Source organism: Pelophylax lessonae, assembly GCF_965119305.1.
Source record: "Pelophylax lessonae genome assembly, chromosome: 4".
Taxonomy (NCBI): domain Eukaryota; kingdom Metazoa; phylum Chordata; class Amphibia; order Anura; family Ranidae; genus Pelophylax; species Pelophylax lessonae.
The window spans coordinates 529,226,210-529,241,755 of record NC_138771.1 but is presented as its reverse complement, the minus strand read 5'-3'; the positions used below and the strand labels follow the sequence as shown (position 1 = coordinate 529,241,755).

The 15,546-nt window shown below is 42.9% G+C and overlaps 1 protein-coding gene across 1 annotated transcript in view; it reads left to right on the top strand.

Moving 5' to 3' along the window:
* The window catches only part of SCUBE1 (signal peptide, CUB domain and EGF like domain containing 1), a 587,141-nt gene that overhangs the window by 188,928 nt on the left and 382,667 nt on the right, over window positions 1-15,546 (top strand). Inside the window, exon 4 of the mRNA XM_082255396.1 lies at window positions 5,347-5,481. Coding sequence (XP_082111522.1) covers window positions 5,347-5,481 — 135 coding nt within the window. The remainder of the gene's footprint in view (window positions 1-5,346; window positions 5,482-15,546) is intronic.

Below are 15,546 nucleotides of genomic sequence, written 5' to 3'. Positions count from 1 at the left end.
GGGTAACTTTAAAAAATGGAGGATGCGGCTGCGTTTGAGGCGCTGGTCACCCTCGGTACCCAAAAATCCTCAAATGCGGCAAAAGTTTCCTTTTCCTGGCTATTTTGACAAAATTGTTGTGAATCAGTAGTGTTAAATGCAACGTGATAGTTCCAAAGCGTTTCGCTAGAAGGTACCCCTTTTGAAGAGTCCCACCTGTGGTGAATTCCCCAGTTTCCAGGCTGAACATTTCCACCCTGATTCCAGTGGAGGAGTCTCTGGCTTTTAAAGATCCTTTCGATAGGAAGGTGGAGACCTTGGTATGGCACATGTTTACTATGGCCAGTTCAGTCCTTTGGCCAGTGTTCGCCATTGCCTTGGTGTCCCAGACCTTGACGGAGTGGGATAAGCTTTAGCACCAGGATCTGCAGGGGTAACAGCTTCCCCCTGCCTTTGCGGAGCTGGTGGATCAGTTGGCTCTCTGTGGCTCCCTAAGTTTTCTAGGCTGTCTGTGACAGCAGTGGTCCTTCAGCGCATAATACGGCTGAAATGCTGGTCTGCGGACCAAGCTTCCAAGAAGACCTTAGCGGATCTCCCCTTTGTGGGGAATCGCCTGTTTAGGTCTTCCCTGGATTAAATCATTAAGGGAGTCACAGGAGGGAAGAGTACTCTCCTCCCACAGGCTTCCCAGGGGCAGAGAGTCACGACGCAGACGTGGTCCTTTTCTCTCGGCTTATAAGCGGTTTTTGCCGTTCTTCAGTGTCTCAAGAAAAAGAATCCAAATCCGTTTGGAACGCTTCCAGAGGTTCCAAGAGGCCCTGGCCTGGTAAGCCAAGAGCAGGTCCATCCAAACCTGCAGACAAGCCCTCTTCTGCCTGAATGGGCGCCCTCACCCATGTCTGGGGTGGTGGGACGTCTTTGTTTTTTTCCTGGAGCCATGGACCTCACTGATTCAAGACAGGTGGGTACGCATGCTGATTCGGTGCGGCTCCAAGATCTAATTTCAGTCTTATCCTCCAGAGAGGTTTTTTCCCTTCCAACCTACGTTTGTCCCTAGACAGATTGTGTTGTCTCTCTTCGGGGCGGTACAAGATTTGCTACTGCAAGGATTGATTGTATCGGTTCCAAACTCTGAACGTTTTCGGGGGTTTTTATTTCAACCTGTTTACAGTTCCCAGGAAGGAAGGCAAAGTTCGTCCAATCCTGGATCTCAAATCCAAGGAATACCAAGGACGCTTACCTTCATATTCCGATATATGTTGGATATCAGCACTTTATAATGCTCTTTGCCCACAGCAAAGCGGAGAAATTTGTGGCATTACCCTTTGGTCTCGCCTCAGCTCCTCGAGCGTTCACAAAAGTGTTAGCCCCGGTGTTAGCATTGTTGCGACAATGGGGGATTGCAGTGCTGGGGTACCTGGACAATCTTCTAAAAGCAGAGTCTTCGACTGCTATACAGGACAACCCGGACATCACTGTGCGGACTCTGCAGGAGTTTGGGTGGACTCTGCAGGAGTTTGGGTGGACTCTGCAGGAGTTTGGGTGGACTCCACCAAGTTGTTCTATCTGGGTATGACTCTGAACTCATGTTTCTCCCTCTGGATAAGCTCCAGAAGCAATTTGCCTTCTTTTGTCCAGCAGTCAGTCGTCTCTCAGGACTTGCATGCGGGTGCTGGGCCTGATGGTGTCTACCTTGGAGGCGATTCCGTTTGCACAGTTCCACATGAGACCTCTGCAGAGAGAGATTCTTGCCAAGTGGGACAAGAATCCACAGTCTCTAGACAATCTGATCCTGTTGAGCCGGGGTACAAGAGGGTCCCTTATTTCGTGGCTTTGCTCTCCAAGTCTTTGACAAGGAAAATCCTTCCTTCCCCTGCACTGGAGGGTGGTCACCATGGATACCAGCCTGTCCAGGTGGGGGAGTTGTTTTGGGCATGGACTGTGTTCAGAGGGTACCGATCAATGTACTGGAACTTCAGGCGATCAGACTTTGTCTGGCCTATTGGACGGTTCGTCTTCAGGGGTGTCCGGTACGGATTCAATCGGACAATGCCACGGCCGTGGCGTATGCCAGTCACAAAGGGGGCACAAAAAGTTTTTTCTAGTGGCTCAGGAAGTAGCCAGCATTCTAAGGTGGGTGGAACATTTCATTCCAGCTCTCTCTGCTGTGTATATTCCAGGGGTGGACAATTGGCAGGCCTTGGACCAAGGAGAACGGTCACTTCATGCCGAGGTGTTTCATCAGCTGTGTATCCAGTGGGATACTCCCGAGGTGGACCTAGTGGACTCTGGCCTCAATAGGAAGGTGCAGAGATTCATGACAAGGTGTCTGGATTCTCTAGTCGATGCCACAGGCGCACTGGTGACTTCTTGGGGCCAGTATCTCTGATATACACCTTTCTCCCCTCTCAAAATTCTGCCAAGACTTCTGCGAAGGATCGAGGCAGAAGGAATTCTGGTCATTCTTGTGACCCCAGACTGGCCTCGCTGGTCTTGGTACTCGGATCTGGTATGGCTGGTTGCTGATGTCCCTTGGTGATTCCCTCTCAGAGAAGACCTGTTGGCCCAAGGGCCGATCTTCCATCCTCCTTCATAGTTGCTGGCTTTAATGGTTTGGCTGTTGAAAGCCAGGTGCTTGAGGATAGGGGGTTGTCTGACTCGGTGATTCCCACGCTGTTAAAGGCTAGAAAATCGACCTCTAGAAAGATTTACCATCGCGTCTGGAAGTTGTACATTGCGTGGTGTGAGTCCCTGGGGGTTTCTCCCCATTCCTTTTTGGTGGCTCGAATTTGTGGGTTACTCCAAAGAGCTGTGGAACATTGCCCCGCCTTGGGTACCATCAAGGGCCAGGTTTCAACCTTGGTAATTTTTTTTCAACGTCCTTTGGCTAAGCATTCCTTGCTTTCAAACTTTGTTCAGGGGGTTCGCCACGTGTCTCCCCCTTTGCGGTCTCCACAGGGTGTCCGTGCTGGCAGCTTTGTCTTGTCGTTCACCTTATTTGGTGGTTCACAGAGCTAAAGTGGTGCTTCGCCCTTGTCAGTCATTCCTTCCTAAGGTTGTCTCTGGTTTCCATCTGAATGAAGACATTGTGTTGCCTTCCCTGTGTCCTGAGCCTAAGCATCCTAAGGAGATTGTCTTGCATTCTCTGGATGTGGTTTGGGCGATAAGGGTTTACCTGGCGGCAACTGAGTCGTTTAGGAAATCAGACTCACTTTTTGTCCTTACGGATGGACCTCGCAAGGGGTTGGTCGCGTCTGCTGCAACCATTTGCAGATGGATCAGGCAGAAGGTAGTGCAGGCCTATTCAATCAAGAGTCAGGTTCCTTCTTTTCCTGTTAAGGCGCATTCTACGCAGTATCTTAGTGCCTCCTGGGCCTTCTGCCATCAGGCATCAGTGATGCAGGTTTGCAAGGCGGCCACTTGGTCGTCTGTGCACACTTTCACAAAATTTTATAAAGTAGATGTGCTGGCACTTGCAGGTAATGCATTGACCGCAAGGTTTTGCAGGCCGCTGTTTGAGAGGACTTGGTCCTCTCTGAGGGTGTGTTGTTTTCAAGTGAGCTCCAGTTGTTCCTGGTTGAGCTCCATGTTACCTTGTTGGCTAGGTTTAGCCTTTGCAAATTTTTTCTGCTGTGTTTCTTACCACCCCTCATATTTGACACTGCTTTGGGACATCCCAATGGTCAAGAAGATTCTGGAGCTGTGTCCGTCAGTGAATGAAAGCGAAAATTGGATTTTAGTCTTACGGTAAATCCTTTTCTATTATGTTCATTGACATACACAGCACCCACCCCTCTATTGAGTTGGGTTATTTTTCTTCTGGCACTGCTTGCAACAGAACTGAATGCCTACAACAGGAAGTGGGAGTATACCCCCCTGGGACTGCCCCATAGGCATGGTAAAGTTTTTTTCCTGCCTAGTGTCCTACTCCTGTAGGGGGCAGCATAACCCAATGGTCAAGAAGTTTCTGGAGCTTTGTCCGTCAATGAAGATAAGAGAACAGGATTTTACGGTAAAACAGAAATCCAATTTTTTCACTGCAGGCTTAAGGGGCAACTGCTTTGGGCCCCACAACAAAAACTAGGCTCTGGGCAGCTGCCTGCCCTGTGTTAAAGACGGCACTGATACCTTTATACCAAGGCTGAACGCTGGCTTATTGATTTGATAAACACCCAAACTGTACAGCAGGGGCAGGTGCAGCTCAGTTTATCAATATGCCATTGACCTCAAGCAGTGAAGTGAGCCATCTTTATACAAGGTATCCTTTAGAAAATATTGCCTGTTTGCTAACATTGGAAATTCTTAGTTTTCCCCTCATATAAGATCTTTATCACACTTTACAATCCAATTTAACAGGCTTTTCACTATGAACAAAGGAGGCAGTATCACCAGAAAAGGAATGAAAATGCACATGTGAAGTTTTTGCTTACTAGTTTGTCAGCTTTTATAATTTCTGTAAAAATTGTCAAGTTTTTGGTAAATGCATTTGCATCAATTAAGAAAGTGAAATTAAGTGGGTTTTAGGAGTGCAGAGGATCTCAAAGGGACCTAGAAGGCTACAGAAGCTCATTTTAGCTATTATGGACCTAATTCATTTTGAGGTTGTATCATATTAGCCTTATTTCACAATTTTTTTTTACAGAAAAAAACTGCAAAAGCAATTAAAATAAAAATAAAAAAACTAAACTGAAAGTTACAGTACTCAAAAAATAATAAAATGCATGAAAAAACACAAATAAATCCAACATTTATAAAAAACAAAACAAAAATGCCTATTAAAAAAGGAAAAATTATGTTTCTTTTTTTATTTTTTAGCAAATTTCACCAAAGCACACAATGAGCAAAATTGAGAGTATGCAATTAAGAAAAGTTGTAAATTTTGCATGAACATCCGTTTTTGCCAAAATTGCTCTGCTCATCACTAGTTTCCCCCCTGCTTTTGCATTTCACTCCTGTGGGTTAAATCCCCACGATGTGATTGCCCATTTTGGGGTGTAACACGTAAAATGGAGCTGCCAGCTTGAGGCTGGATTTTGGTGCGACAGTAAACGGAACTTCACTGTCTTTCTGGTATAAAGTTGTCTTCGTTCCTGTAAGCTTCTTGGCAGTACTCCATCTCCTGGTCACATAATTCTGGCTCTGAGAATTTCAGAAGCAGTTGAAAAAAAGTGCACCATTAATAGCATTGGATCACCAATATTAATTCTCACAGCTTTTCAAACCATAACATGCAATTTGCCTCGTTTTTTTTTTTTTTTTTTTAGCTCTATATTACAATGCGTTTCACCGGTTATTGCTTTGACTGCTATGTACCATCCCATATTGAAAAGTAATTTTAAATATATTTATTTCCTCTCACTCCCTCAGATGTGGATGAATGTTTGGATAATAATGGTGGCTGTCAGCAAATTTGTGTCAATACGATGGGCAGCTACGAATGCCAGTGTAAAGATGGCTTCTTTCTTAGTGACAACCAACATACGTGTATCCATCGCTCCAACGGTATGTACTTGTAAATACTGCTCTCACTTTGTCTTTATGCTAACATCTCTCATCATGCATTGCTTATTGGAAATAATGGTTTATTTTTAAAGCCGGTGTTTATATTTTTTATTATTATACAGGATCTATATATATCCAACAGTTTACGCAGTGTTTTACAATATAAAAGAGAGACATTACAGTTATAATACAATAAAATACAGGATGATTAAGAAGGCCCTGCTCATTAGAGCCTACAATCTAATAGGGTGGGGCAAGTGGTACAAAAGTTTGTAACACTGGGAGTTGAGCTAATGGAAGTGATAAAAGATTATTTGGAGGTGTGATAGATAGGCTTCTGTGAATAGATGAGTTGTCAGAGATTGCCTAAAAGCAGCCAGAGTAGGAGATAGCTGGACACATTGAGGTAGAGAGTTCAAGAGGATGGGAGAGGCTCTGGAGAAGTCCTGGAGACAAGCTTGGGAGCAGGAGGTCTTGAGAGGAGCAGAGGGGACGATTTGGGTGATCTAGCTTGGGGCAGAGTTGTGAATGGCTTTGTATGTTGTTGTTAGAATTTGAATTTATTTGTTGGGTGATTGATTTGATGGGCCAGTAGAGGGATTGGCAGAGAGGAGTGGCAGACACTGAGCAGTTGGTAAGGTAGATGAGTCTGGCAGCAGCATGATAGACTGAAGAGGAGGAGGCCTATGAGAAGGGATTTGCAATAGTCAAGGCAAAAGATAACAAGCGTTAATGAGTAGCTTGGTGGTTTCATTTGTTGAAAAGGGCCACATTTTAGAGAAGTCACAGAGGTGACGTCTTCAAGCTTCTGACAATGATTGGATTTGGGGCTGAAAGGGCAGGTCAGAGTCTAGGATTCCACCTGGTACCCTGGCGTGAGGGGAGAAATTGATGTTTATTCTGCCCTTTCCTGATTCCTCTGTCCTCCATCACCAACATGCTAATGGCATTTTTAAATGCAACATTTATGTTTTTATTAGATGCCTTCATTGCTAGATCTTTGTGCTTCTCTGTGCAATGCAGGCAGATTATGGCTGGTGGAAGGGGCTGGCAGGGAGCTGTACATAGCCTCCTGAAAACATCACAGTGCCAAGCCTCAGTTCTCCTTTCAAACTGCTAGACCTAATGGAAGTGGGCTAAACTTTGAGAGGAGTCATGCAAACGTGAACAAACCTTTTTATGGAGAGGTATAATTGTGAAGAAGTGGGCATTTCTACGCAGGAAAAAATCATATACAGACTGCCCCAGGTAACCCCACATATGATGGTGAGCCTCCATGGTTGAACAAACTGAAATCCAATGAATAAAAATGCTGGCAAGAGACAATCAGACTGGGGAGAAAAGAGATGGATGATGCTGGATGTCCCCCAGCCAGAAAATGAGGGGGGCGCTTTGTGGCTTGCTTCAGTTTCTAATGTAGATTATAAGAAGCTTACAATGTGTAGTGAAATCAGAGTAAGTAATTTCAGTACAGGGGGGGAGCCTGTACAACTGCGCAAGACTAAAAGGAAGGCTGAAGTTCAAGTTTAAATTATCTCAGGTCTGTGGCATTTGCAAATACATATAGAGTAACACTACTACAGTAAGGTATCTCTTCAACAGCATGTTTTTTCCCACCCTAAAAATATCTGAGCATCTATAAAATTCACTAAAAGGCAGATTAAGACCCACAGGGGAGATTTACTAACATTGGTTCACACAGAATCGTGTGCAGCTCTGCATAGTAACCAATTCACTTCTGGGTTTTATTGTCAAAGCTTAATTGAACAAGCTGAAGTTAGAAGCTGATTGGGTACTATGCACATCTGCGCTAGATTCTGTGTGCTCCAGTTTTAGTAAATCTCCCCCACAGTGCATGTGTGTACTAAATTCAACAATGTTAAAATAGCAGCCATTCAGATCAATTTTGCAATACAAATCTGATGCTTGTAACCCTTTCCTACTCTGATCCACTTCAAGGCCGGACTGCAAATAAAGTTCAGCCCTGGAAATAATTTCATACCAGCCCCATTGCATTATTATACCAGCTCACCTGCATAACCTCATTATTTTCTTGTGGGGAAAGGGAAAACCATGCATTTTAAAGCACATTTGAAGAGTGTATTATATATAGATAAGACCGATATGAAAGCACATGGGGCTATAGATGTATATTCTGGTTAAAGTGGTAAAAGTGCAGACATGGTACAGGAAGTAATCATTGGGCTGTGTGGACACGGTACAGGAGATGTCAGAGACTGTGGGCACGGTACAAGAGATGCAGGGGCTGCGGACATGGTACAGGAGATGCAGGGGCTGCGGACATGATAAAGGAGATGCAGAGGCTACAGACATAGTACAGGAGATGCAGAAGCTGCCGGCATGGTACAGGAAATGCAGGGGCTGTGGACATGGTACAGCAGATTCAGAGGCTACGGACATGGTACAGGAGATGGTCAGAGGCTGTGCGGACATGGTACAGGAGATGTCAGAGGCGGCGGATATGATACAGGAGATGTCAGAGGCTGCAGGCATGGTACAGGCATGGTACTCTCCCACTGCAATCTCATTGTATCTCTTACCTACTGTATGTGCAGGTGCAATACAATATAGTTCAATAGGACCCCAAGAATCATCCCATGAATGGATTGTGTATGCTATGAAAAATGTTTTAACCGGAATGATTTGATTCCAGTGTCTGTAGTTGGGATTTTTGTGAATCTTGGGTTTAGTTTTGTACATGAGGCATCAAACAGTCTTTTTGAAGGAGATAGTGTAATATCAAAGGACACTTACTTTCATGTTGTGTGGCTACATTGGCATGAACATCTTACGGTTTTACTGATTGTCCTATAGCTGGCCACCTGTATAAGTTAGAAGATTATCTATCCATGTGGTCATATAGAGGTTGTACAGCTAAGTTGTAATACAGGTGGCTAGCAGATAATTGCAGTTAACCTCACCTTGAGGAAGTTACTGTACATTTAGGTATAATCTTTGTTTTTATTGTTCTCTTGTTTTTTTTTTTTTTTTTTTGTTAGATAGGACATGGGTCGGTCTTTGATCCTGTAATCATAATTGTTCAAAATCTGCCAGAGATCTGTGGAAAGGAGAAACCAAGAATGGATATACTGCCGGAGTTGGGGATAATGCAACCAACTAAAGCCTCCCTGGAGCATTGTATGAGTCACAGAGCTCAGAAGTGGGAGTTTACCCTTTACCAAAGGCTGGTCAAGGCTAGTGTTATCAGTAATGTTCCAGGAGAGGAAGGTTTGGGAGTGTAATTCCGGTTGGGATTCCGATTTAGGAAACCGAGGTGTCATGGAATTCATCTGTGTAGAGAGAACCTGTTTATGAAGGAGAGTGTCCCAGACCTTCATAGTTGATATGAAATCCTCCCCCAGGGTCACCCACTGTTTGCATTGTGGAATCAGTCCACTATTCTGGTGATGGAGTCAGCTTGTATATATATATTAAAGAAAGTCTGGGAGGACAAGGCCTCCAGCGTGCTTGGGTTTAACAGGTATGGATATTCTAATGCAAATATGAAATCCCTCAATGCTTTCCTCAGTTGAACTAGGGGAGTGGATAGGGGAGGTAGTGGAACTGCTTGTAAGACATAGAGCAATTTAGGCAATATATTCATCTTTACTATGTTGATTCTGCCTAGCTAGGAGAAAATAGATTTATCGTAGGTTTTAAATAGTTGTAGAACATTTTGAAATATCGGGAATAGTATAGTTCTAGTAGTTTGGATGGGTTGTGAGGAAAATAGATTCCCAAGTATTTAATGGCTGTAAGTTTTCATTTAAAAGGAAAAGTTTGTTGGAGATACTTTTGAGCTTGAACAGATAATGAAATATTAAGAACTTCAGTCTTAACATAATTGACTTCGAAATTACTCGGGGCACCAAACTAATCAAATTCTTTCATTAATTTGGAGATTATCAACAGTGAGTTAGTAAAATATAATAAGAGGTTGTCTGCGTAGACTGACATTTTATATTTGTGTCCTTTTAACCGTAATGCCTTGAATATTGGGGTTAGTATGAATGGCCGAAGTTAAGCTCTTTCATTATTAGTGCGTATAGAATAGGGGGCAGAGGGCTTCCTTGTCGGGTACCATTCATAATTATATAGAGTCAGAAAGTATGCCATCCATTTGTACACTTGCACTTGGCTTTTAATATAAAGCCATGATTCTTTGTAAAAGATGGGGGTCGACCCCCAGCTGTTTCAACATCTCTTCCAGGAAGCACCATCCCACCCTGTCAAATACCTTCTCTGAGTCATTAGAAAGATGATAGAATGGGATGGAGTGTTTCTGAGCATACTCTAAGAGGGTGAGGGTTTTCAGAGTATTTGGACCAGGGTGAAGCTGGCTTAATCTTAAAGTATATTGGCAGAAATGATAGTAGTGAGTTTAGTTGTAATAATTTTGGAGTAGAGACGTAAATGTATGTTGGTAAGAGAGATTTGGCAATAATTGCCACAAATCAGGTTTATTGGGTTTGGGTATGATGGAAATGCAGAATGTGCTTCCATCCCTTGTGGAGCGAAAAGCTGAGATGTTGTGATTGAGTTACAGGTCTTCCTCAGAATGGGGGAGAGAGCTTCTGAAAAAGTTTTGTAAAAGTGTGGTGTAAATTCATTCAGTCCCTGGCTTTTTCCGGGAATCAGAGAGGAGATGGCCCCCTGAATTTCCTCTGTTGGGAAATTTTGTTACAGGTCTTCTGTGAGTTTAATAGGTATTGTAGGTAGGGGCATATCAAGGACATGTTTTAAAGAAAATCTATTGTGTCCATGTCTGAATATTATTGGGGATATTGTATAGATTCGAATAAAAGGTATGGAATGCTTTGGATATGTTCTTTGGCTCATGTGTTGTTTTACCAGAGGGTATTGAAATACTTGGTGTAGAGGTTAAGGGGAGTCTGGTGTAGTGCTCTCGCAAGGAGGCATCCTAATTTGTTGGCCTGCTGGTAAAACAGAGCACAAGTCTTATCCTTTAGCCTCAGAGTATGTTGGTTTAGTAATGTGCGATCAAATTGTCAGGTGTAGGGTTTTCTTTATGAGCAGTTTCTACTGTTGAAATTTTGCTTAGGAGAGATGAAATCCCTGAGAATTTTTCTGTCTTAGTCTGGATCCATGGTTGAATACTCCTAGAGCCACCCAATCTCTTTTACTGTTCTTTTGCATAAACAAAACACTGGTATGTAAAGGATTGCGCCACACGTTTGATACATGATATTGCCCTGCATGTCAGAATGAGAGCAATACTTCTCGGTACCCTCACTTATGGTTATCTGTTAAGTGGTGAGCTGTAATGGCATTTCAAGTGTCACCTATTGATAATTTTGGGTACAGTCATTTTTTGCCATTTTGTGGGCGTACACAGTTTTGAGGCTTGACATATTTAGTATCTATTAACTTGACGCTACCTCAGATTTTATTTTGTATTAACAATGGGGTTTAAATTGGGTTTGTGTGCACTAAAGTGAATTTTTCATAAAAATTTCGATTTCATAAACAGTTGTGTAAATTTTATAGCCAAAGACGCTGATTTTAACCTGCATATAAAATAAAAAAATTGCTCTAGAGGGGAAGTGCTTAAGTCAGAAAGGGTTCTTTTATGTTATTTTTATATGCATGAAAACTTAGTAAGGCCATACCCTAAATTCTTCTTGCACACTGAGAGACACTGTCACTTTGCCACTGATCCACTAATCTTGCCAGAGCTCTTCTAAAGTTTACTACATTAGCTCCCAACAATACTTTAATCTTCTGGGTATAAGGGAGCATGTGACTCCTTACAAATCACAATGCTCGGGTCTAGTAGCCAATCACCTGCCCTGAGCATTATCACATGATGGAATGAATGACACCAACCCTTCCTCTAGTGCCAGGTGTTGGCAGATACCAGGCATTTATTTGCCGGCTGCAATGGAAGGAGCATTTCGAGGGAATTGGCAGTACAGGGGTCCCCTTGGACATGTTCACCTAGCCCAGAATGGTCTTTTTTAAATGAAAAAATAAAGACTTGCTGCCTCTCAACATTTTGCACCCCCAGATGAGGACTTTAATGAATATATGACCAATATTAACCTATAGTCCATAAAAAACAAAAAAGCAGCTAATCATTTTCTTTCTTTTTTGTCTGCTGTAACATACAATAGATTTTTACTAAACACATGAGTAAAGACTGAATTCTAATTTGTTACTATGGGTAGGTCCACATTGTCATTTTCTCTAATTAAATACAATAAGTCAGATAACCTGCAATAAAAAAAAGTTTATTCTGGGATGGAAAAGGTTCTAAACCAGCCATATGGGCGTGGCATGATTCCTGAATACACACGAAGACGGAAACACCCTGATAAGTCGCATATTATTGGGCGTAAGGGTTTCTGTGGCTCCTAGAAGTTCGGGCACCATCTGCCATTCATAGTAGCAGTAAAAATAGCAATAAGATCAACACAGAGGCATTTCCATTCATAACCCTAGCAAATGAAATGATTACATTGGAGTCATTTAAAATTCAAATTTGCACTTTGAAAAATCAAAACATAAAACTGAAACATTTATAAAATGTAAATCTTTAGAATAGTGTGATATCAGATGCGTTTTGAGTTGCACAGAATCGCAATGAAAATCACATTGTTTTCAATGGTGGCCGTTCACTTCAGTGTGTCTGAGCAATTTGGAAAAGGTTCCTGTACTTTTTCATAGTGCCTCCAGCTCAATTTTGGCCCCATAGAATTCAATGGAAATGCACAAAAATGGCATGTACATGTGATTGTGATGTGATTTGGAAAGAGATTTCAGTTTTTTTTTTTTTTTCAACCTTCAACTTTCCTCCCAGGGAAAACCGTGGTACCTCAAAAGCAGCTGCAGCAGCATCCTTGCACTAGTGTGAACTCATTGTCTGGCACCACCATTGCTTATTGTTTAGCACTTTTGTCATGCAGCACTGGGGTCATCAATTTAAATTCCATTCTCAATCCTACTTTCTACAAAACTCTCCCTGTGCTTGCATTGGTTTTTTCAGGTACATCCGTTTCATTTAAAATTTTAAAGTCAAATTTTCTTATGTTTTTTTTAAGCAACTCACTTAAATGAAACTGCTAATGAAAGATGTGCTTGCAAAGAAAATAGTAAATACCACTCCCACTGCCTGTGCCAATGCATGCTGCTCTAACTAAGAAATTGACATCCAAAGTATCTTTGCTTTTAGGGGTGTTTAATTTTTGGTTCATTGGTTCCTTTTTGTGTCAATGGTTTTTTTCGGTAATGACATGGAGCTTGATGGGAGGAACCACTTAGTGAAGCATGGCACCAGGAGATGGACACTTTAGGAAGTATTCATTTCTGACAAGACTTTATTCAGCAAATTCCCTTCATCAGAACAGTGTTCAGCAGTGTCGCCAATGGGAGAGAGATAAGTAGGATGTCTACTTTGGTGCAATAATTCAAAATAGGTCGGCAGAGTCACATTCTCCTCCAATGCCCAATGAGCTGGAAATCAAGAGGATGTTCGATGAGGGTTGTGGATATTTTTTGTAATCTTGGGTTATGGTGCTCTGCGCTTATAGGTGTCCTTTTATGAAACGGAGATGACCAGTGATCCTGCTGATCACTGCTCATTTCCGATCATTCTCAGTTTATGAAACAGAAATGATCGCAGGAGAACATATTCTCCGCTGATCATCTCTTCACACGGGAATCTGCCATTGACAGACACAGAAACAGCCAGGCTATGAAGCTGCGATCCCCACACTTCACTGGCGATCTGGGTCAGAATTCACATTCCCGGGTTCACCAGCCTGGAGCTTGTGAAGCGGGGAGTGAAGACAGAATCGGGGGAGAACTGAAGGGGGAAAAAGGAAGATTATGGACTTCCTTCTTCCTCGTTCAGACCCCCCAACACAGTAATCATGTCCCCCTGCCATATTTATGTATATATATACATGTATATATATATACACACATACATGTAGATATATATTTAATGTGTATATATATATATATACAATGTATGTGTGTGTGTATTCAGTGTATATATATATATATATTTATGTAAGGGGACTATTATTTATTAACCTCGTGTACTCAGCAGTGATAATTTATCACTGCTTGTTAAAGCACGCCAGGGATTTTCATACTACTGTAATCTCGCTTTGTCTCACGAGATTACAGAGCCCCATTGACTTCTACACAGATCTCCGAGAAAACCGTTCTCCTCTGATCACCCTGGGCGAACTGAAGTTCTCCCATTCATAAAATGGGTGCCAGATGTGATCATTTTCCCCGGAGAACTGTAGAAAAGCCAACAGAGAAAAAAATTCACCCGTTCATAAAAGTACACCATAGTGTACATTTTTTAAATGACATGGGAATGCAGGACACACATACTCCCTCCCTCCTACCGGATACAACTAAATAATATAGAAAATAAAAATACCTGATACCCGGTGGTCGGTATCTACTCTTCAAGGGCCATATTGGTGGCACTAAAGTGACGTGGGCTACCATATATGCTCTGAATGCTCATCAATATTCTTTTCTTTGTAAAACTCATGGAGTTTGCGGAAGGCAGTTTGATCCTTGGAGGGGACTGTAATGTTCCTCTAGAACCTAAATTGTACACCTCCACTGGTGCATTCCTCGGTTCCTCTCTGCTCCAGGAAGCATATCCTGCAAACATTACACGATCTACAATTGGTTGATGACTGGCGCATCTTCCATGCAGGGAAACGCAAATATACTTTCTTCTCACACCAACTGTATTCCTGTATTGATCTCTTCCTGGGCCCACACCGACTCCTCTCTTCCGTACTAGATGTTTCTTTAGGCCATATAACCTGGTCAGATCATGCACTAATCACGTTACGCCTGTCAACTGGGTGGCTCGGCCCACACCTCCGAGCGGAGATGGCGCTTAAATGAGAGCCTGCTACAGATTCCTGGGGTCCTGGCAGGTGTTACTTGGGAACTTAGTGTACTTCCAGACAAATGACACCCTAGACAGTGACCCCGGCATGGTATGGGAGGCCCACAAGGCGGTTATTCGTAGAATATTGATCAAACATGGATCCCGCATTAAGAGAGAAAGGGAGGCACAACTAACAAAGTTGTTAGCTGCCATACAGGCCGTCAAACCACAACCCAAAGTCAACCGACCCCTCGTTGGGACAAGAACTTGCCCACCTTTGCCGCCAAGTCTCCGATCTATTATGATTCAAAGCAAAAGCTGCTTTGCAATCATGTCAGAAATTGTCTTACGAATCTGGAGATAAATGCGGTAAACTGCTAGCAAAAGCCCTTAGAGCACACTGTAGGGCGACATACATCCCCCACATACAGGAGACTAATGGTCGCAAACTATTCTTACTGAAAGATATTGCACTTCATTTGGGGAATTCTGTTCCTCCTTGTACAACCCTCTCCCCTGTTTCTACACCTCCCTCTTCCATCACTACTTACCATTCTTCAGCCCACCTTTCTCATCTCACTTCGGTGAAGAGACAGAGCCTAGAAGCCCCTATCTCTAAGGAAGAATTACAAGCAGCAGTAAGCTCTACTAAATCAGGGAAAGCACCCGGCCCACACGGTTTTAACGCACAATACTTTAAAACCCTGCTACTATTACTGGGCCCTCATCTGCTCAAGCTATTCAACGGTTTTGGACAATCCGCTTCCTTCCCTCCAGCTGCACTCCTAGCATATATCTCGGTAATCCCAAAGGAAGGAAAGGATCCCTCTGCCTGTGGCAGCTATAAGCCGCTCTCTCTACTCAATAGGGACCTGAAGCTTTTCAATAAACTTCTTGCCTCCCAACTTCAACCCCTTACTATCCCAACTAGTTCATCTAGATCAGGTTGGCAAATCCCTTCCTGGGAGGCAAGGGACAATACTATCAAAGTCCTTAACCTGGTCCACCAAGCCAAACACACAAACTCTCCCTGTTTTTTTTTTTTTTAGCACAGATGCGGAGAAAGCCTTTGACAGGGTAAACTGGAATTTCATGTTCAGAGTCCTGAGCAATATGGGCTTTGGCACCCGAATGCTCCAATGGATCTCTAGTGT